Source organism: Oncorhynchus clarkii, chromosome 13 (assembly GCF_045791955.1).
Source record: "Oncorhynchus clarkii lewisi isolate Uvic-CL-2024 chromosome 13, UVic_Ocla_1.0, whole genome shotgun sequence".
Lineage (NCBI taxonomy): Eukaryota > Metazoa > Chordata > Actinopteri > Salmoniformes > Salmonidae > Oncorhynchus > Oncorhynchus clarkii.
In genome coordinates this window covers 28,955,768-28,977,486 of record NC_092159.1, presented here as the reverse complement: position 1 = coordinate 28,977,486, position 21,719 = coordinate 28,955,768, and the positions used below count along the sequence as shown (strand labels likewise).

The 21,719-nt window shown below is 41.4% G+C and overlaps 1 protein-coding gene across 1 annotated transcript; it reads right to left on the bottom strand.

The window, feature by feature from the left end:
- Nucleotides 1-209: 209 nt before the first annotated feature.
- On the bottom strand, nt 210-21,524 carry LOC139424757 (zinc finger protein ZFP2-like; the record flags this gene model as incomplete). The annotated part of the gene is made up of 3 exons (XM_071176874.1): nt 21,029-21,524; nt 18,833-19,622; nt 210-621 (listed from the first exon to the last, which is right to left on the bottom strand). Coding segments are annotated over exons 1-3 (1,539 nt in total), but the record flags the coding sequence as incomplete, so codon positions are not given.
- Between the last annotated feature and the right edge of the window lie 195 nt (nt 21,525-21,719).

Genomic DNA, 21,719 nt, shown 5'->3' with positions numbered 1-21,719 from the left:
TTTTTTTTGTTAGTCACTTTTTGTTAAATAATACTTTTTCAATTCAGAGCCTGGATTTTCCCCTGAGGCTAATATCCATATCATGCTGCAATCAATTAAACAGGGCAAATGGTAAGGTAGAACATCATTAAAATACTCCTACTACAATGTTAAAACATTCTACATTGTGACATCATTTCATCAATATCATGAAACAACTCCTTATGTATTTTCTGATGTTTAATCAGAGATCTTTTATCAGAGTATCTCATGTCACATTGATTACAGCTAAAAGGTTTATCTCCTGTGTGTGTTCTCTGGTGTCGAATCAGAGTGCTAGATGTAGGAAAACTCTTCCCACATCGATCACAGCTATAAGGCTTCTCTCCTGTGTGTGTTCTCTGGTGTCGAATCAGAGTGCTAGATGTAGGAAAACTCTTCCCACATTGATCACAGCTATAAGGTTTCTCTCCAGTGTGAATTATCATGTGTATTATTAGTGAATCTGATCTTAAGAAACTCTTCCTGCAGTTAGAGCAGCTATAAGATTTCTCTCCAGTGTGAATTCTCATGTGTATTTTTAGTGAATGTGATCTTAAGAAACTCTTCCCGCAGTCAGAGCAGCAGTATGGTTTCTCTCCTGTGGGTCTCTGCTGATGTTTCTTGGGGTGTTTTGATGTGGAGACTCTTCTCTGCCTCTTCAGCATCACGAGGTTGTTGAGGCCCCCCAGAGGATCCACGATAGTCACGTCTCTCTCCTGTGTGAACAAAAAGTCAGACAGATGGTTTAAGGCCCACAACAGCATAAATCCACTGTAAAAAGTTTATGCCAACAGCCTAGCCATGATGTTGTACAAACAATGCCATCTGTAATGAATGTTAATTATTTGACATTTGTCTTAAGACAGTCAAGTGAACAACAGTCACATTGTCTTGTTTTCACATTAGTAGTAAGATCGACGATTGTATGCTAGAAATACATTTTTAAAGTTGATGAAATCCTAAGCAGTGTGCCAAACAACTTTTGGTCTCCAATATAGGCACCTTTCTGTAGGTCTATGTTGTTGTTGTTGTTAGGTGACGTTATGGGTCCTACAGTGGGTCTGTTGTTGTTGTTAGGTGACGTTATGGGTCCTACAGTGGGTCTGTTGTCGTTAGGTGAAGTTATGGGTCCTACAGTGGGTCTATGGTATTGGTATAACTAGAGATTTCTGCATTAGCATGGAGGAGTTTCTGCAACCAAATTGCATTTTAGCAAACAGAGGGCAGAGAGTGATGCAGAGAGCGATGCACCTATTTGGGGATGTCTGATAGTATTTACGCACCACCACTATATGTGGAGCTTCTCAAAATATTTTTCCCCAACCTCAAACAGCAAGTAAACAAAGTCTTACAAATACTTTGAGGAACTATTGATTTTAGTAAAATATTTCCAGCTCTCACTCTTGATAACCACTCGACATGAAAGGGAAAAATGTAATGCTCTGATCCAGTGGAAATGTCATACAATACCTGATTACCTCTTAACCCTTTCACGAATAGCCTACAGCTGTGTCTGTCCCAAACTCACTGGCGCGGGAAACTGAGAGCCCAGAATATTTTATATCAAGTTTCAGACTGACCCAGGTGATTAAACTTGAAACATTATATCCACTATGTAGACAGGCCATGCTCAGCCAATGTGATTTATTTTTATCTGGATATTTTCTATCCGTTTTTATTTGTTGGCTTTATGTATGCAATTTTACATAGTTGGCAATGGCAATAAAAGTTTAGATTTGCATAATTTTCATTTCTATTTATATACAGTGGGGCAAAAAAGTATTTAGTCTGCCACCAATTGTGCAAGTTCTCCCACTTAAAAAGATGAGGCCTGTAATTTTCATCATAGGTACACTTCAACTATGACAGACAAAATGAGAATATTTTTTTCCCAGAAAATCACATTGTAGGATTTAATGAATTTATTTACAAATTATGGTGGAAAATAAGTATTTGGTCACCTACAAACAAGCAAGATTTCTGGCTCTCACAGACCTGTAACTTCTTCTTTAAGAGGCTCCTCTGTCCTCCACTCGTTACCTGTATTAATGGCACCTGTTTGAACTTGTTATCAGTATAAAAGACACCTGTCCACAACCTCAAACAGTCACACTCCAAACTCCACTATGGCCAAGACCAAAGAGCTGTCAAAGAACATCAGAAACAAAATTGTAGACCTGCACCAGGCTGGGAAGATTGAATCTGCAATAGGTAAGGAGCTTGGTTTGAAGAAATCAACTGTGGGAGCAATTATTAGGAAATGGAAGACATACAAGACCACTGATAATCTCCCTCGATCTGGGGCTCCAAGCAAGATCTCACCCCGTGGGGTCAAAATGATCACAAGAACGGTGAGCAAAAATCCCAGAACCACACGGGGGGACCTAGTGAATAACCTGCAGAGAGCTGGGACCAAAGTAACAAAGCCTACCATCAGTAACACACTACGCCGCCAGGGACTCAAATCATGCAGTGCCAGACGTGTCCCCCTGCTTAAGCCAGTACATGTCCAGGCCCGTCTGAAGTTTGCTAGAGAGCATTTCGATGATCCAGAAGAAGCTTGGGAGAATGTCATATGGTCAGATGAAACCAAAATATAACTTTTTGGTAAAAACGCAACTCGTCGTGTTTGGAGGACAAAGAATGCTGAGTTGCATCCAAAGAACACCATACCTACTGTGAAGCATGGGGGTGGATTTTGAGTGAAAACCTCCTTCCATCAGCAAGGGCATTTAAGATGGAACGTGGCTGGGTCTTTCAGCATGACAATGATCCACAACACACCGCCCGGGCAACGAAGGAGTGGCTTCGTAAGAAGCATTTCATGGTCCTGGAGTGGCCTAGCCAGTCTCCAGATCTCAACTCCATAGAAAATCTTTGGAAAGTCCGTGTTGCCTAGCAACAGACCCAAAACATCACTGCTCTAGAGGAGATCTGCATGGAGGAATGGGCCAAAATACCAGCAACAGTGTGTGAAAACCTTGTGAAGACTTACAGAAAACGTTTGACCTCTGTCATTGCCATTAAAGGGTATATAACAAAGTATTGAGATAAACTTTTGTTATTTAACAAACACTTATTTTCCACCATAATTTGCAAATGCATTCATTAAAAATCCTACAATGTGATTTTCTGGATTTCTTTTCTCATTTTGTCTGTCATAGTTGAAGTGTACCTATGATGAAAATTACAGGCCTCTCTCATCATTAAGTGGAAGAACTTGCACAATTGGTGGCTGACTAAATACTTTTTTGCCCCACTGTAGAATGTAGATTAATCACAGACAATGATTTGGAGATAGTTTAATTTATAATCGTTCCAGTAAAATGTGAATATGAAAATCATCACTGGCACCAGTTGAGTAGAAATGGTCAGATAAATTTGCACTCCAAAAAAAGGTTGCTGACTGCTGTTGTAGTCTATTACTGAAAACTTCAGGACCATAACATCAGAATTTACGAAGGCCAGCAGCAGCGGGAGGAGGAAGAGTTTTTTTTCTTATGGTTAGGCTATCTTGATCTCTGGCTCCCTCGAGTCATTTGTGTGTCTCAATTATTTAATAAAACATGTGATTCCTATGTTGATGATGTAAAGAACATTTGCTGCTCTGTGGTGTGTAATGAGGAGCAACCAGACACTGCACGCATTGATGAAATTACTTATTCCAGTTACTAATAAGCATGCACCCATTAAGAAAATGACTGTAGAAACTAAAATCTCCTTGGATTGATGAGGAATTGAAAAATGTTATGGTCGAGAGGGATGAGGGAAAAGGAATGGCAAGTAAGTCTGGCTGTAAAACCGATTGTCAAATATCCTGCAAATTGAGAAATCATGTGACAAACTGAAGGAAAACAAGAAAAACAATGAAACAAAGATAAATGACAAAGAATAATAGTAAAAAGCTTTTTAGAACCTTACATACAATTTCGGGATTTTTTTTTTTTACTGAATCAGATGGCTCATTCATCACAAAGCCCACTACTTTTATAATTTTTTCATTGGCAAGATAAGCAAACGTATGCATGACATACCAGCAACAAACGCTGACACTACACATCCAAGTATATCTGACCAAATTATGAAAGACAATCATTGTAATTTAGAATTCCGTAAAGTCAGTGTGGAATGGGTGAAAATATTATTGTTGTCTATCAACAATGACAAGCCACCGGGGTCTGACAATCTAGATGGAAAATTACTGTGGATAATAGCAGACTATATTGCCACTCCTATTTTCTGTATCTTTAATTTAAGCCTAGTAGAGAGCGTGTGTCCTCAGGCCTGGAGGGAAGCTAAAGTCATTCGACATGCGCTATGCTCTGCATAGTTAGCTCCAGGTAAAATGTTGCACTTATTCAGCCATTCTGTGACCAAAAACAAGCTACATATGGACAGTACCAAAATAAACTGACTCTGGAAATGACAAAGCGCCTCGTAACCTAGCTGGAAATGGGACAAACGGAAACCTTCTGTGGAAACAGACTGGGACGATTTCTAATCGAATCTAATTCCCAGGAACGTGGTTCATATGAACCACAGAGACTGTGTGGGATAATAACATGGCCATGTCCAACCCTGCTTGTTCCCTCGAATACGCTACCAACCACCAATCTCCAACAGGGCCCTTTACCTGTATCAATAGACACTTCATAGTGAGTTACAGGTAGGAATCAGCAATGAATCCCAATAATGAGCCACCTATGGGAGGGGTAACAAATCTTTGTGGACAAATCTCAACGTATTACTGCTACCCTGGGGAGATTGCTATACACCTTGAACATCGGCTCCAACCCTCGTCGGATGTGGCAGGCTTGACACAGACTACAAAGGGAAGCACAGCCGATAGCTGCCCAGTGGCACGAGCCTACAAGATGAGCTAAATACCTTTATGCTCGCTCGAGGAAAGTAACACTGAAACATGCATGAGAGCGTCAGCTGTTTTGGACGACTTTGTGATCACACTCTCCGCAGCCGATGTGATTAAGACCTTTAAACAGGTTTATATTCACAAGACCGCATGGCCAGACGGATTACCAGGACGTGCACTCCAAGCATGCGCTGACCAACTGGCAAGGGTCTTCACTGACATTGTCATCCCCTGTCGGAGTCTGTAATACCAAGATGTTTCAAGCATACCACCATAGTGTTCTTGGTCACAGGGACTAAGGTAACCTGCCTAAATGACTACCGACCCATAGCACTCACATCTGTAGCCATGAAGTGCTTTGTAAGGCTGGTCATGGCTCACATCAACACCATTATCCCAGAAACCCTAGACCCACTCCAATTTGCATACCGCCCCAACAGATGATGCAATCTCTATTGCACTCCACACTGCCCTTTCCCACCTGGACAAAAGGAACACCCATGTGAGAATGCTATTCATCGACTACAGCTCAGCGTTCAACACCATAGTACACTCAAAGCTCATCACTAAGCTAAGGACCCTGGGACTAAACACTGAGCAAACCCCCATTCTCATCGAAGGGGTTGAAGTGGAGCAGGTTGAGAGCTTCAAGTTCCTTGGTAACCACATCCTTGGTGTCCACATTATAGGCTTAGTTAACTGGTGAAATCATGGAAACATAATGATGATTCTAATTCTAGATTTGTAATAGAATGTGCAGCACTTTTAATATATCGTTGTTTGACTACCAATTAATAAATCAGGGAGAAATTAAAGTAAAAAAAGGCTATTCTTTTAGTACAATTCACAAACACAGTAAGGCAGTTTGATTATGCTTACTATATAACTAAAACTCTGTTTTCAGAGTAGGAGCGTGGTGGAGACATCCAAGAGAGGAAAATCAGGAAGGGAAATGACAGCAAGTAGTGCAGACGAAAGGGTTAACAAGTTGGTGAAGCAACAGGAATGAGAACAATATAGACGGAATGAGAACAATATAGATGCTACTTTGAGAACACAAACTCTCACATCTTTCACAGCACAGAGCGAGGGAGTCCAGGGGATGACTGGAGGAGCAATGGAGGAAGCATTGTGGGATTCTCTTGGCGTGAGTACAGTTGTTGAGACTGAGTGGATGATGGTGAAGAACAGTGGAGTGAAAAGGGCTAAAGTTGGTAATGAACAGCAGTTTAGGGTCGGAGTGGGAATCATCAGCAAGGATGTTTTTGTGGGTGACCTGTTAACGGTCTCAAAGATGGTGAAGGATGAATTGGGTAAAGTGGAATCGGTTTGAGTGTCCAGGAGAGGTATGATAATGATTGCGTGTCAACAGCAAAAAAGGAGAAAGCTTTGTGTGGTTTAGGTTAAACATTTCAGGTAGACGCACGTGGATTAAAATGACTGATAGACGGAAGGTCTTACTGCGGTTTGGTGAAGTGGTTCTCCCATCTTATGTAAAACCTGGGTAAGTGAGATATACAGGAGCCGCTGCAGTGTTACAATTGTAAAAAAGTTTGGACATGTGGCAAGTGTTTGTTGAAGGAATAAATATGTCGTAGTCAGATGAAGCATGTTGTAATTGTGATGGGAATCACGTTCCCGAGTTCCCGGAGTGCCCTGTACGGATGAAGGATGTCACAGTAGCTAGGATGATCAGGCCCATCCAGCAGTTGTCCTAAGTGAAGGCAGTGAAAATAGCTGAAGGAGTTGAGAGGAGAAGGTAGTTCATGTCCCACAGTCTGCAGTGAAGCCATGCAGGAGAAGGATCCCAACAGACAAATAGTGAAAGAGGTGGACATTGTTGTGTTTATAGAGCAAGTGATAAATTGCATTAATAAATTACTAGTAACCTTCGTCCAAAACTAGGAGTTTCCGCATTAGCTTGGAGAAGTTTCAACAACAAAATTGCATTTGCATTGCCCTCACTGCCGCAGTGATAAATTGCATTAATAATAAACTAAGTAAACATCTAAGAAGCTAGACATCATTGTGAAGGCGGCAAATAGATTTCTGGATCTCCAGGACTTCAGACGAAATGTTACAGGGAGTACTGAATGAAGACGTTCCCCCCTCCCAGGTTCCTGAACCTGTGTAGGGATCTGAATAGTGCCATTTTTTTTTTAAATTCAGGGTACTGGAGTGAATTTGGTTCGTGTTTATTTTTTATTTTACGTAATTAGTATGATTTGTTAATTGCAATTTATTTTGCGTTTTGGTTATTTTTTACAACCCCGTACAGTAGGTGGCAGCAATACACCTGATGAGTGTAGTCTGACAATAAACCTCAGCGAAGAAGACATGGTAGGAACCAAAGTGTTGTCAGTGTTTCCAGTTGACCCTAATTAGATGTTACATTACATGTTGTTATCTTACTTCATGTAGCCTGCTAGCTAGCCAACATATTCATACTTTGCTTACTCTGTGATCACTTGGCTGCATAGCTGATGCCTGCTGGACTGTCCATTAATCACGGTACTCCATTCTGTTTATTTATGTATTACCCCACCAGAAACCAAAACATGAGCTCATATAACGCCACTGTTTGTAAACTAATACTATATGGCTGAGGAGTAGGGTCGATCCAAGCGTTCTGACCTCACAATGACAGTAAAGCACCCAAGCTAAATGGCTAACGTTGGATAGCTTGCTAGACACAAATCAGGAAAAACCTCACTCACCATTTTACTTTCCCCAGCAGAGCTGGTTAGGCTGTTTTCCTGTTATCCAGAGCGTTGGTGACTATCTGTGCTGCTGGCAACAATTTAATTTGAGTTTTTTTTGCAGATGTTTACTGACACCTGGACATATTCAACGGGTGTTGAACGTTATTAAATTCATCAGTTATTGTGCTCTCTAATCAAGTCAATAAACATTGAGTAGTTAGTTAGAATATAGTTACTAAACTGGCAAGTTTGGTGTATAAGAAGCCAACTAACGTTAGGTAGCTAGTTTACATACCGATACGTACTGCTATGCGTTAAGTAAGGAGTGTAGCTAACAAAGTGTAACGTAACTTATTTGAGAAGTCATTACTTTATTACATTGCTCAACATTTGTCATAATTATTTAAAGCAGTTCATTTGTACCCGCTCTCGTTGGACTTCGGCTGAATATTTTCCTCCATTTTCTTCAAATCTGAAAACAATGTGAAGCCACGCCCATTTCCGGAAGAATTGCATTATGGGCCATAAAGTACTGCCTGTATATGTCATATTTTGGAGAATTTAGTACGACATCCGGGAACTTTTGGCATACTAACTACATCATAATATAATAAGCAAACTATATACTCAATTAACATTAGTATGAGTATTCTAACACAGCTCAGGTCTCTGGGCAGCCATTTTGTTTGTTTAAAAACTAGGTTGCCCCTTTAAAAAAGCCACACAATCAATCAACCAATCTGCAGTTCAAACAATAACAAAGCTGTAATTCCACCACTGTTTTGGTAATAAGATGGATGGGGCTGAAGAAAAGTAACTACCCTCAAATTCATAGACAGACCTATGGATGCAAGGACTGACCATCCATGATATCAACATTAGTTTTAACCATGTTGAGGCTATACAGTGTTGGTTTACATTGTTTCTAAACATTGGAGTAAAAAAAGCTTATTTGGGGTTCTGATGGGGTAAACAGTTGAACTAAGTTCATGAGGCATGCGTTATATTATTCAAGAATCAATGCCAATAAATGAATAACTTAAAAGTCTAAATATATAGATGTAGCCATTGCAAATTTCCCCTTTAACACCACACATAAGTTCAACAACCGCAGAGTTTGTGCTTCTGTTTTTAAGACAGTACTTACTAGTGTTAATCAGGGCACGTTCATCGTTAGAACCATCGACCGCCTTAAAATGCGTTTGGGAAACCGGCCCCAGATATCCAGTTTCCTCCTCTTCTTCATTGTTCGATGTGACAGTCACCTCCCCCTCCTCTTCTTCTTATTCTTCTTCTTTCACTGAAACGTCGTCGTCCTCCTCTTTAACTGAGACCTCTTTCTCTTCTTCTTTCACGGTAACAGCCTCAACCTCTACTTGTTTTTGTATTGTAACAGCCTCCTCTTCTTCTTCTTCTTCTTCTTCCTCCTCCTCCTCCTCTTTCACGAGAGCTTCTTTCTCCATCCAGCAGCCCTCCTCTTCTTCAGCAGGAACGGGGTTAAGTTTGAGACTGGAGCTATGAGGCATGTCCTGAAGTCGCTAAGCGGTATAATTCAAAGCAGTGTCACTTTATCAGCAGCACGTGATCAACGACGTCTGAATAATAATTTCGTCGAACACCTGATTGGTTTGGTATTGGGCTCGTTCGACATTGCAGCCGACAGTGCAGGTGGCTGCTGACTGCTGACTGACTAATTTACAAATCACCTTGCATCATAAATAACTACTCATTATTATTTATAAATCAGTCAGCCAGTCACCGTTTACCCACAACGCAGCATGGATTTGATGCTCTCGAACAGGCCATTGGTTTAATATATGACAAAAAGGCTATGCTGCTGCGGTGTGGGACTTCATCTATAAAAATGTGTCTGTTCTAAATTCTGTGTTGCTCAAAGCCTTGAGTAATGAACCTATTTTTGACACAATTGGCTGGAAAGAGTCAATGTTTTCCGGCATGTTTTCTGTGAATTAGACTACGGGAGTTTTGTAACTTTTTCCACCTTGGCTTTCTGTTAGGTGGGTTCTACCTGGTCTCCGGTAGTTGGTCTCGCTGACCATAACCGTGCTGGTTGGCCACTAAATTACTAAAGTTAGCTGGCTGGCTAAGATAACTGCATATAGCTAACATTCTTTGATTTTTGGTTAGATGGCGTTATGTGTTTCCAAAACTGGTTTACTTTAATCACTCAAGTCATGAGTTCAAATGATTGGTTTAATTTAAAGTTCTACATTCAAAGTTATTTCTGTTGTAGTTTACATCATCGGTAATAGGCTGGTCCTCCATATTACTTCACACCCGACTTTGGCATTCTTCTAAATTCTGATCGGTTTTATGTAATAGCTCCAAAAATAGAACTATGAGGTGTTACTTTGCATTGGAATTTTGTATTTATTTTATTTGATATTTTATAAACAATACAAAACATACACATACAAACATTAACTACATCACACCTGCCCAGATAGACTAGAACACACCTCCATCTCCATTTACATCACACCTGCCCAGACCCACTAGAACACACCTCCATCTCCATTAAGTCCATGGAGAATAAGAGCACTCCCTCCCAGCTACCCACTGCTCTGAGGCTAGGAAACACTGTTACAACTGACAAATCCACTATCATTTTTCTACGGCTGGCCATGCTTTCCACCTAGCTACCCCTACCCGGTCAACTGCCCGGCACCCTCCACAGCAACCTGCCCAAGCCCCCACCATTTCTCCTTCACCCATATCCAGATAGCTGATGTTCTGAAAGAGCTGCAAAATCTGGACCCCTACAAATCAGACGGGCTTGACAATCGGGACCCTCTCTTTCTAAAATTATCTGCCGAAATTGTTGCAACCCCTATTACTAGCCTGTTCAACCTCTCTTTTGTATCGTCTGAGATTCCCAAAGATTGGAAAGCTGCCGCGGTCATCCCCCTCTTCAAAGGGGGAGACACTCTAGACCCAAACTGCTACAGACCTATATCTATCCTACCCTGCATCTCTAAGGTCTTCGAAAGCCAAGTTAACAAACAGATTACTGACCATTTTGAATCACATCGTACCTTCTCCGCTATGCAATCTGGTTTCCGAGCTGGTCATGGGTGCACCTCAGCCACGCTCAAGGTCCTTAACGATATCATAACCGCCATCGATAAGATACATTACTGTGCAGCTGTATTCATCGACCTGGCCAAGGCTTTCGACTCTGTCAATCACCACATTCTTATTGGCAGACTCAACAGCCTTGGTTTCTCAAATGATTGCCTCGCCTGGTTCACCAACTACTTCTCTGATAGAGTTTAGTGTGTCAAATCGGAAGGCCTGTTGTCCGGACCTCTGGCAGTCTCTATGGGTGTGCCACAGGGTTTAATTCTCGGGTCGACTCTCTTCTCTGTATACATCAATGATGTCGCTCTTGCTGCCTGTGACTCTCTGATCCACCTCTACGCAGACGACACCATTCTGTATACTTCTGGCCCTTCTTTGGACACTGTGTTAACTAACCTCCAGATGAGCTTCAATTCCATACAACTCTCCTTCCGTGGCCTCCTACTGCTCTTAAACGCAAATAAAACTAAATGCATGCTATTCAACCCATCATTGCCCGCACCTGTCCGCCCATCCAGCATCACTACTCTGGATGGCTCTGACTTAGAAACGTGGATAACTACAAATACAGTGCCTTGCGAAAGTATTCGGCCCCCTTGAACTTTGCGACCTTTTGCCACATTTCAGGCTTCAAACATGAAGATATAAAACTGTATTTTTTTGTGAAGAATCAACAACAAGTGGGACACAATCATGAAGTGGAACAACATTTATTGGATATTTCAAACTTTTTTAACAAATCAAAAATTGAAAAATTGGGCGTGCAAAATTATTCAGCCCCCTTAAGTTAATACTTTGTAGCGCCACTTTTTGCTGCGATTACAGCTGTAAGTCGCTTGGGGTATGTCTCTATCAGTTTTGCACATTGAGAGACTGACATTTTTTCCCATTCCTCTTTGCAAAACAGCTCGAGCTCAGTGAGGTTGGATGGAGAGCATTTGTGAACAGCAGTTTTCAGTTATTTCCACAGATTCTCGATTGGATTCAGGTCTGGACTTTGACTTGGCCATTCTAACACCTGGATATGTTTATTTTTGAACCATTCCATTGTAGATTTTGCTTTATGTTTTGGATCATTGTCTTGTTGGAAGACAAATCTCCGTCCCAGTCTCAGGTCTTTTGCAGACTCCATCAGGTTTTCTTCCAGAATGGTCCTGTATTTGGCTCCATCCATCTTCCCATCAATTTTAACCATCTTCCCTGTCCCTGCTGAAGAAAAGCAGGCCCAAACGATGATGCTGCCACCACCATGTTTGACAGTGGGGATGGTGTGTTCATGGTGATGAGCTGTGTTGCTTTTACGCCAAACATAACGTTTTGCATTGTTGCCAAAAAGTTCAATTTTGGTTTCATCTGACCAGAGCACCTTCTTTCACATGTTTGGTGTGTCTCCCAGGTGGCTTGTGGCAAACTTTAAACGCCACTTTTTATGGATATCTTTAAGAAATGGCTTTCTTCTTGCCACTCTTCCATAAAGGCCAGATTTGTGCAATATACGACTGATTGTTGTCCTATGGACAGAGTCTCCCACCTCAGCTGTAGATCTCTGCAGTTCCTCCAGAGTGATCATGGACCTCTTGGCTGCATCTCTGATCAGTCTCCTTGTATGAGCTGAAAGTTTAGAGGGACGGCCAGGTCTTGGTAGATTTGCAGTGGTCTGATACTCCTTCCATTTCAATATTATCGCTTGCACAGTGCTCCTTGGGATGTTTAAAGCTTGGGAAATCTTTTTGTATCCAAATCCGGCTTTAAACTTGTTCACAACAGTATCTCGGACCTGCCTGGTGTGTTCCTTGTTCTTCATGATGCTCTCTGCGCTTTTAACGGACCTCTGAGACTATCACAGTGCAGGTGCATTTATACGGAGACTTGATTACACACAGGTGGATTGTATTTATCATCATTAGTCATTTAGGTCAACATTGGATCATTCAGAGATCCTCACTGAACTTCTGGAGAGAGTTTGCTGCACTGAAAGTAAAGGGGCTGAATAATTTTGCACGCCCAATTTTTCAGTTTTTGATTTGTTAAAAAAGTTTGAAATATCCAATAAATGTCGTTCCACTTCATGATTGTGTCCCACTTGTTGTTGATTCTTCACAAAAAAATACAGTTTTATATCTTTATGTTTGAAGCCTGAAATGTGGCAAAAGGTCACAAAGTTCAAGGGGGCCGAATACTTTCGCAAGGCACTGTACCTAGGTGTCTGGCTAGACTGTAAACTCTCCTTCCAGACTCACATTAAGCATCTCCAATCAAAAATGTAATCTAGAATCGGCTTCCTATTTCGCAACAAAGCTTCCTTCACTCATGCTACCAAACTTACCCTTGTAAAACTGACCATCCTACCGATCCTTGACTTCGGCGATGTCATCTATAAAATAGCCTCCAACACTCTACTCAGCAAACTGGATGTAGTCTATCACAGTGCCATCCGTTTTGCCACCAAAGCCCCACACAACTACTCACCACTGCGACCTGTACGCTCTCGTTGGTTGGCCCTCGCTTCATACTTCTCGCCACACCCACTGGCTACAGGTTATCTACAAGTCTCTGCTAGGTAAAGCCCCGCCCTATCTCAGCTCGCTGGTCACCCCCAAAGCCAATTCCTCTTTTGGTCGCCTTTCCTTCCAGTTCTCTGCTGCCAACTTCAAAAATCACCGAAGCTGGAGATTCCCATCTCCCTCACTAGCTTTAAGAACCAGCTGTCAGAGCAGCTCACAGATCACTGCACCTGTTCATATCCCATCTGTATACAGCCCATCTATCGACCTCATCCCCATACTGTGTTTATTTATTTTGCTCCTTTTGCACCACAGTATCTCTACTTGCACATCCATATTTTGCACATCTACCATTCCAGTGATTAATTGCCATATTGTAATTACTTCGCCACCATGACCTATTTATTGCCTTAACTCCCTTATTTGACCTAATTTGCACTAACTGTATATAGACTTTGTTTTCTTTTTTTCTGCTGTATTATTGACTGTATGTTTTGTTCATTCCATGTGTAACTCTGTGTTGTTGTATGTGTCGAACTGCTATGCTTTATCTTGGCCAGGTCGCAGTTGCAAATGACAACTTGTTCTCAACTAGCTTACCTGGTTAAATAAAGGTGAAATAAAAACATTAAAAAACTACATCACACCTGCCCAGACCCACTAGAACACAGCCCATCTCCATTAACTACATCACACCTGCCCAGACCCACTAGAACACACCTCCATCTCCATTAACTACATCACACCTGCCCAGACCCACTAGAACACAGCCCCATCTCCATTAACTACATCACACCTGCCCAGACCCACTGGAACACAGCCACATCTCCAGCGCCCGCATCAGCACCATTTTATTTCTCTCCGTTGCACACTCACTTTCAACTTTTAGATAATAAAGCATTTTACCATTCTATTGAATTAACAACAGAGGATTGGTTGATTTCCAGGTTTTAACTATAATATTTAAGATGACTGATTAGAAAAGTATCATCCAACCATCGGGTATCTCATTGCATTCTCATATGCCATGTCTTGAAATATGCAGACAGACGGATTAAAAGTAAGTTTACATTATATATGTACTTCTGACAGCCAACTTTCTAACTCCTCCCATAACTTTATGACATCATAACATTCCCAGAAGGCATGGATTATTGAGTCATTGTTAGTTTTACACTTAAGACATAACTGTCGTTGTGCTGTAGAATTTGTGAATTTGACATGTCAGTTGGAATAATTATAGATTTTTGGAGGGACCCTTGTCACTACAACCAATCAGTGAGCAGTTTCCCTTCCCCCATATCTCAGGCAGTTCTGTTACTCACAACACTTCCCCTGCTTTCCTCAACAATGGAAAAGCCCACTGAGCTAAAGCCTTGCCATTTTTTTACAATTAGGAAATAATATTTCATGTTTTACTCGTACCTCAGCCAGCATTGTGAATGGTTAGGAAATAATGTCATGTTTTTCTCGTACCTCAGCCAGCATTGTGAATGGTTAGGAAATAATGTCATGTTTTTCTCGTACCTCAGCCAGCATTGTGAATTGTGAGGAAATAATATGCCATGTTTTACTCCTACCTCAGCCAGCATTGTGAATGGTTAAGAAATAATATGCCATGTTTTACTCGTACCTCAGCCAGCATTGTGAATGGTGTCTGAGGCAGTGACATACTAGACCATGGCAGTAAATCTAATACTTAGGTGTTTTTAGTTACGCATGAAAGGTCTGTGGTGGTTCTGTGGTTATAAGTTACTGACCTTGGAATACATTTCTGGCCATGCTGGCAGGGTCTGAATCAAACCTAATGTCCACCTGGTACACTGTCAGGGTCTGAATCAACCCCAATGTCCACCTGGCACACTGACAGGGTCTGAATGGAGTGGAGGAGAGGGCTTTGGACCTCATCTCAGTGAGTTTAGGTTGGGGAAATATTGTCATTTCGAGCATTTATTTGCAGAAAATGACAATTTTTAAACAACACAATACTAATGTTTTAACTTGGGAGTTTAGGTGAGTTTAGGTTGGGGAAACCGTGGAGGAGAGGGCTTTATACCTCATCTCAGTGAGTTTAGATTGGGGAAACCGTGGAGAGGGCTTTGGACCTCATCTCAGTGAGTTTAGGTTGGGGAAACCACGGAAGAGAGGGATTTGGACCTAGTTCATGACATTAAGGAGGAGAGAGCAGATGTAACACAGTACCTGGTCTAGTTCATGACATTGAGGAGAGAGCAGCTGTAACACAGTACCTGGTGTAGTTCATGGCATTGAGGGGGAGAGAGCAGCTGTAACACAGTACCAGTGGTGTAAAGTACTTGAGTAAAAGTACCTTCAAGTACTATTGAAGTAGTTGTTTTGTGGTATCTGTATTTATTATTTATTTTTGACAACTTTTACTTATACTTCACTACATTCCTAAAATAAAATAATGGACTTTTTAATCCATACATTTTTCCTGATACCCAAAAGTACTCGTTATGTTATGAATGCTAAGCAGGACAGGAAAAGGGTCCAATTCAGCACTAATCAAGATAACATCCCTGGTCATCCCTACTGCCTCTGATCTGGAGGACTCACTAAACAGAGAACATCCCTGGTCGTCCCTACTGCCTCTGATCTGGAGGACTCACTAAACAGAGAACATCCCTGGTTGTCCCTACTGCCTCTGATCTGGAGGACTCACTAAACAGAGAACATCCCTGGTCGTCCCTACTGCCTCTGATCTGGAGGACTCACTAAACAGAGAACATCCCTGGTCGTCCCTACTGCCTCTGATCTGGTGGACTCACTAAACAGATAACATCCCTGGTCATCCCTACTGCCTCTGATCTGGAGGACTCACTAAACAGAGGACATCCCTGGTCGTCCCTACTGCCTCTGATCTGGAGGACTCACTAAACAGAGAACATCCCTGGTCGTCCCTACTGCCTCTGATCTGGTGGACTCACTAAACAGATAACATCCCTGGTCATCCCTACTGCCTCTGATCTGGAGGACTCACTAAACAGAGGACATCCCTGGTCGTCCCTACTGCCTCTGGTCTGACAGACTCACTAAACACAAAGTATTCGTTTGTAAATGATGTGAGTGTAGGAGTGTGGCCCTGGCTATCCGTAAATAGTAAAAAACAAGAAAATGGTTCTGTCTGGTTTACTTATTAGTATAAGGAACTTGAAATGATTCATACTTTTACTTTTGACACTTAAATATATTTAAAACCAAATACTTTTACTCAAGTAGTATTTTACTGGGTAACTTTCTATGAAGGTATCTATACTTTTACTCAAATATGACAATTGGGTACTCCACCACTGATCATGAATCTATTCTGATCATTATGAGTCTAATCTGGTCTCCTTCAACATGGTGAGCCTCATTATTAGTCTAATCTGGTCTCCTTTGACATGGTCAGCCTCATTATGAGTCTAATCTGGTCTCCTTCAACATGGTGAGCCTCATTATTAGTCTAATATGGTCTCCTTCAACATGGTCAGCCTCATTATGAGTCTAATCTGGTCTCCTTCAACATGGTCAGCCTCATTATGAGTCTAATCTGGTCTCCTTCAACATGGTTAAATAAAATAATTTTAAAATGTAGCAGAATTAAATAACCACAACATTAATTCTGTGGGAACGAGATGGACTCAGTTCACAGACTGTCAGCCAGACAGTGATTGTGCAATATCATCAGACTAAATTAGAGTAACAACCAGATAAAACATCTATTGGAAATAATGTGGGAGGATTAGCAAACCACATGTACAAGTGCATTGGACACAGCTATGAGGTCAATACTAATCCCATCATGTCTGCATTGGACACGCCTATGGGCCAGCAGGTAGCCTAGTGGTTAGAGCATTGGCCCAGAAACCAAAAGGTTGGTGGATCGAATCCCGAGCTGACAAGGTAACAATCTGTCGTTCTGCCCCTGAACAAGGCAGTTAACCCACTGTTCCCCGGTAGGCCATCATTGTAAATAAGAATTGGTTCTTAACTGTCTTGCCTAGTTAAATAGAGTTTAAATTAATAAAATATTTTTTAAACGTAGCAGAATTAAATAATGATTGTGCAATATCATCAGACTAAATTAGAGTAACAACCCAATAAAACAGACAAACAGGGAATGTTCAATGACCCCAAAAGACACTATAGTTCATTCTGTGAATCAGCCCTTTATTTCCTATCATAAAGAACACCTGTGGAAATGGGCAGTGGGTTTAGACATCCATCCCCAAAACAAGACATGATTGAATAGTTGAATAGTGTCTAATCCAAATAATCAACACAATAGCAGGTGTTAGTGCAGGGTTGGAACAGAAACCTGCACACCCAGTAGCTAGATCTCTAGCAGCAAGGTTGGACATGTATTTTCTAGGTCTGTGAATCGTTGAACAGTATTGGTGTAGTCATACAACTTATTCTAACAGTAAACCAAAAGCATATTCAGAGCATTAAGAAAGTATTCAGACCCCTTGACTTTTTACACATTTTGGTACGTTACAGCATTATTCTAAAATGTATTAAATAATATTGTGTTCCTCATTAATCTACACACCATACCCCATTATGACATAATACCCCACAATAACATCACAATACCCCATAATGACATAATACCCCATAATGACAAAACAGAAATACCTTATTTACATAAGTATTCAAACCCTTTGCTATGAGACTCGAAATTGAGCTCAGGTGCATCTTGTTTCCATTGATCATCCTTGAGATGTTTCTACAACTTGATTGGAGTCCACCAGCGGTAAATTCAATTGATTGGACATGATTTGGGCACACACCTGTCTATATAAGGTCCCACAGTTGACAGTGCATGTCAGGACAAAAACCAAGCCACGAGGTCAAAGGAATTGTCCGTAGAGCTCCGAGACAGGATTCTGTAGAGGCACAGATCTGGGGACCAAAAAATGGAAACCAAAGGGTACCAAAAAATGTCTGCAGTATTGAAGGTCCCCAAGAACACAGTGGCCTCCATCATTCTTAAATGGAAGAGGTTAGGAACCACCAAGACTCTTCAAACAGATCAGTCAGGGGAGAAGGGCCTTGTTCAAGGATGTGACCAAGAACTCGCTGGTCACAATGACAGAGCTCCAGAGTTCCTCTGTGGAGATGGGAGAACCTTCCAGAAGGACAACCATCTATATAGCACTCCACCAATCAGGCCTTTATGATCAAGTGGCCATGGGGAAGCCACTCCTCAGTAAAAGGCACATGACAGCCTGCTTGGTGTTTGCCAAAAGGCACGTAAAGGACTGACCTTGAGAAATAACATTCTCTGGCCTGATGAAACCAAAATGTAACTCTTTGGCCTGAATGCCAAGTGTCACGTCTGGAGGAAACCAGACACCATCCCTACGGTGAAGCACGGTGGAGGCAGCATCATGCTGTGGGGATGTTTTTCAGTGGCAGGGACTGGCAGACTCGTCAAGATCAAGGGAAAGATGAATGGAAAGTAAAAAGATTTTCCCACTGATATCCATATCATGCCGAAACCAATTGATAAGGGGGCAAACATTTAGGGTTCTACATTGTGACATCATTAAAATACTCCTACTACAATGTTAAAACATTCTACATTGTGACATTATTTCATTGATATCATGAAACAACTCCTTCATGAATGTATTTTCTGATGTTTGATCAGAGATCTTTTATCAGAGTATCTCTTGTCACATTGATCACAGCTATAAGGTTTCGCTCCTGTGTGTGTTCTCTGGTGTACCGTCAGATCACTAGATGTAGTAAAAATCTTCCCACATTGGTCACAGCTATAAGGTTTCTCTCCTGTGTGTGTTCTCTGGTGTGATATCAGGGTGCTTAACTGAGTAAAACTCTTCCCACATTGATTACAACTATGAGGCTTCTCTCCTGTGTGTATTCTCTGGTGTGATACCAGGGTGCTTGACTGAGTAAAACTCTTCCCACATTGATTACAACTGTAAGGCTTCTCTCCTGTGTGTGTTCTCTGGTGTCGAATCAGATGGCTTGATGTAGTAAAACTCTTCCCACATTGATTACAGCTATAATATTTCTCTCCTGTGTGTTTTCTCTGGTGTGATAACAGGTTGCTTGACTGACTAAAACTCTTCCCACATTGAGTACAGCTATAAGGTTTCTCTCCAGTGTGAATTCTCATGTGTACTTTTAGTGAATCTGATCTTAAGTAACTCTTCCCACATTGATTACAGCTATAAGGCTTCTCTCCTGTGTGTGTTCTCTGGTGTATTTTAAGTTCTGATGAAGAGTTGCAACCTTTCCGACAGTCAGAGCAGCAATTAGATTTCTTCCCTGTGGGTCTCTGCTGGTGTTTCTTGAGGTGTTCTGATCTGGAGAGACTCTTCTCTGCCCTGTCAGCATCCTGAGGATGTTGGGGCCCCCCAGAGGATCCACGATAGTCACATCTCTCTCCTGTGTGAACGACAATGTCAGACAGATGGTTAAAGGCCCAAAACAGCAGAAATCCATTGTAAAAGGTGATGCCAACAGCGTTGCCATGATGTTGTACAAACAATGACATCTGTAATGAATGTTAAAATTATTTGACATTTGTCTTAAGACAGTCAAGTAAGCAACAAAAGTTATATTTTGTCTTGTTTTCACATAGTAGTAACATCAATGATTGTAGGCTTGAAATACGTTTTTAAAGTTGTTGAAATCCAAAGCAGTGTGCCAGACGACTTTTGGTCTCCAATATAGGCCCCTTTCTGAAGGTCTATGTTATTGTTATGTGAAGTTATGGGTCCTACAGTGGGTCTATGTTATTGTTATGGGTCCTACAGTAGGTCTATGGCAAGACTTGAAAATGGATTTCTAGATCAACAACCAACTTGACAGAACATGAAGGATTTTATAAAGAATAATGAATATTCACATGAAGATCAGTCGCCTATTGGATGACATCACGACTTCCCATCAAGCCAACTCCTTGAAGGCCTTACTATGACATCGCTCACTCCTTCTAGTTTGCAGTTGTCTAAAAAAAACACTATTTTGCTCAAAACATTTATTTGTTTCCCTTTTATGTGTTTATACTTTAATGTATTTATATATCACTTTTCAACAGGAAAAGTTTCTTTTAAATCACTGGAGGACGTCATGAACAATTCCGACAGTACAAAAACATATTTAAGTGTAGTTAGTTCAACAACTGCAGAGTTTGTGTCCCTGTTTTATAAGACAGTACTCACTGTATTTACTGGTGTTAATCAGATCAATGTCCCTGTTTTATAAGATAGTACTCACTATCTGTCAGCAGCATACCACTGCTGGCTTGCTTCTGAAGCTAAGCAGGGTTGGTCCTGGTCAGTTCCTGGATGGGAGGCCAGATGCTGCTGGAAGTGGTGTTGGAGGGCCAGTAGGAGGCACTCTTTCCTCTGGTCTAAAAAATGATCCCAATGCCCCAGGGCAGTGATTGGGGACACTGCCCTGTGTAGGGTGCCGTCTTTCAGATGGGACGTTAAACGGGTGTCCTGACTCTCTGAGGTCATTAAAGATCCCATGGCACTTATATTGTAAGAGTAGGGGTGTTAACCCCGGTGTCCTGGCTAAATTCCCAATCTGGCCCTCAAACCATCACGGTCACCTAATAATCCCCAGTTCACAATTGGCTCATTCATTCCTCTCCCCTGTAACTATTCCCCGGGTCCTTGCTGCAAATGAGAACGTGTTCTCAGTCAACTTACCTGGTAAAATAAAGGATAAATAAAAACTATATTTACTGGTTACTGATTAACACCAGTAAATATAGTTTTTATTTATCCTTTATTTTACCAGGTAATGTCCCTGTTTTACAAGATAGTACTCACTGTCTTTACTGGTGTTAATCAGTTCTCCAGTCCTCTCTTCTTCATCCTCCTCTAATGTGACAGTAATCTCCCCCTCTTCATCCTTCATTCCAAAAACCTCTTTATCTTCTTTCACTTCATCCTCCTCTCCAAAACCCGAATATTCCTCCTCTTCTTTCACAGTAACATCTTCCTCCGCTTTCACTCTGAAGGCGTCTTTCTCTTCTTCTTTCATGGTAACAGCCCCACCCTCTACTTGTTTTTGTATTGTAATAGCCTCCTCTTCCTCCTCCTCTTTCACGTGAGCTTCTTTCTCCGTCCAGCAGACCTCCTCTTCTTCAGCAGGAGAGTAGCTTAGTGAACTCATGGTCGGAGATGTTAGCTAGTTAGCATTAGCGACTAGACTAGTGCTAACTTAACCAGCCAGCAAGTTGACTTACAACGTAAATATTAAATTCAATGGGATAGCTAGTTGTTTTCGCATAAGTATGTTTAAATCATAGTGGCAAACAAACCAGGAAATTGTATAAAGAACTTGAATGAACCGACTTCGTTGTCTAGCGAGCTACCGAGGTGGCTGCAGTTGGTGAAGAAGCGTTCCGTCCACTAGATTATACGTCACAGTAGAAACATCGCCTGAAAGACACATATCGCCATCTGCTGTCTGGAGGGAGGAAACGCAGTTGAGGAGGGAAAACTTTTTATTTTCTTCATTGAATTA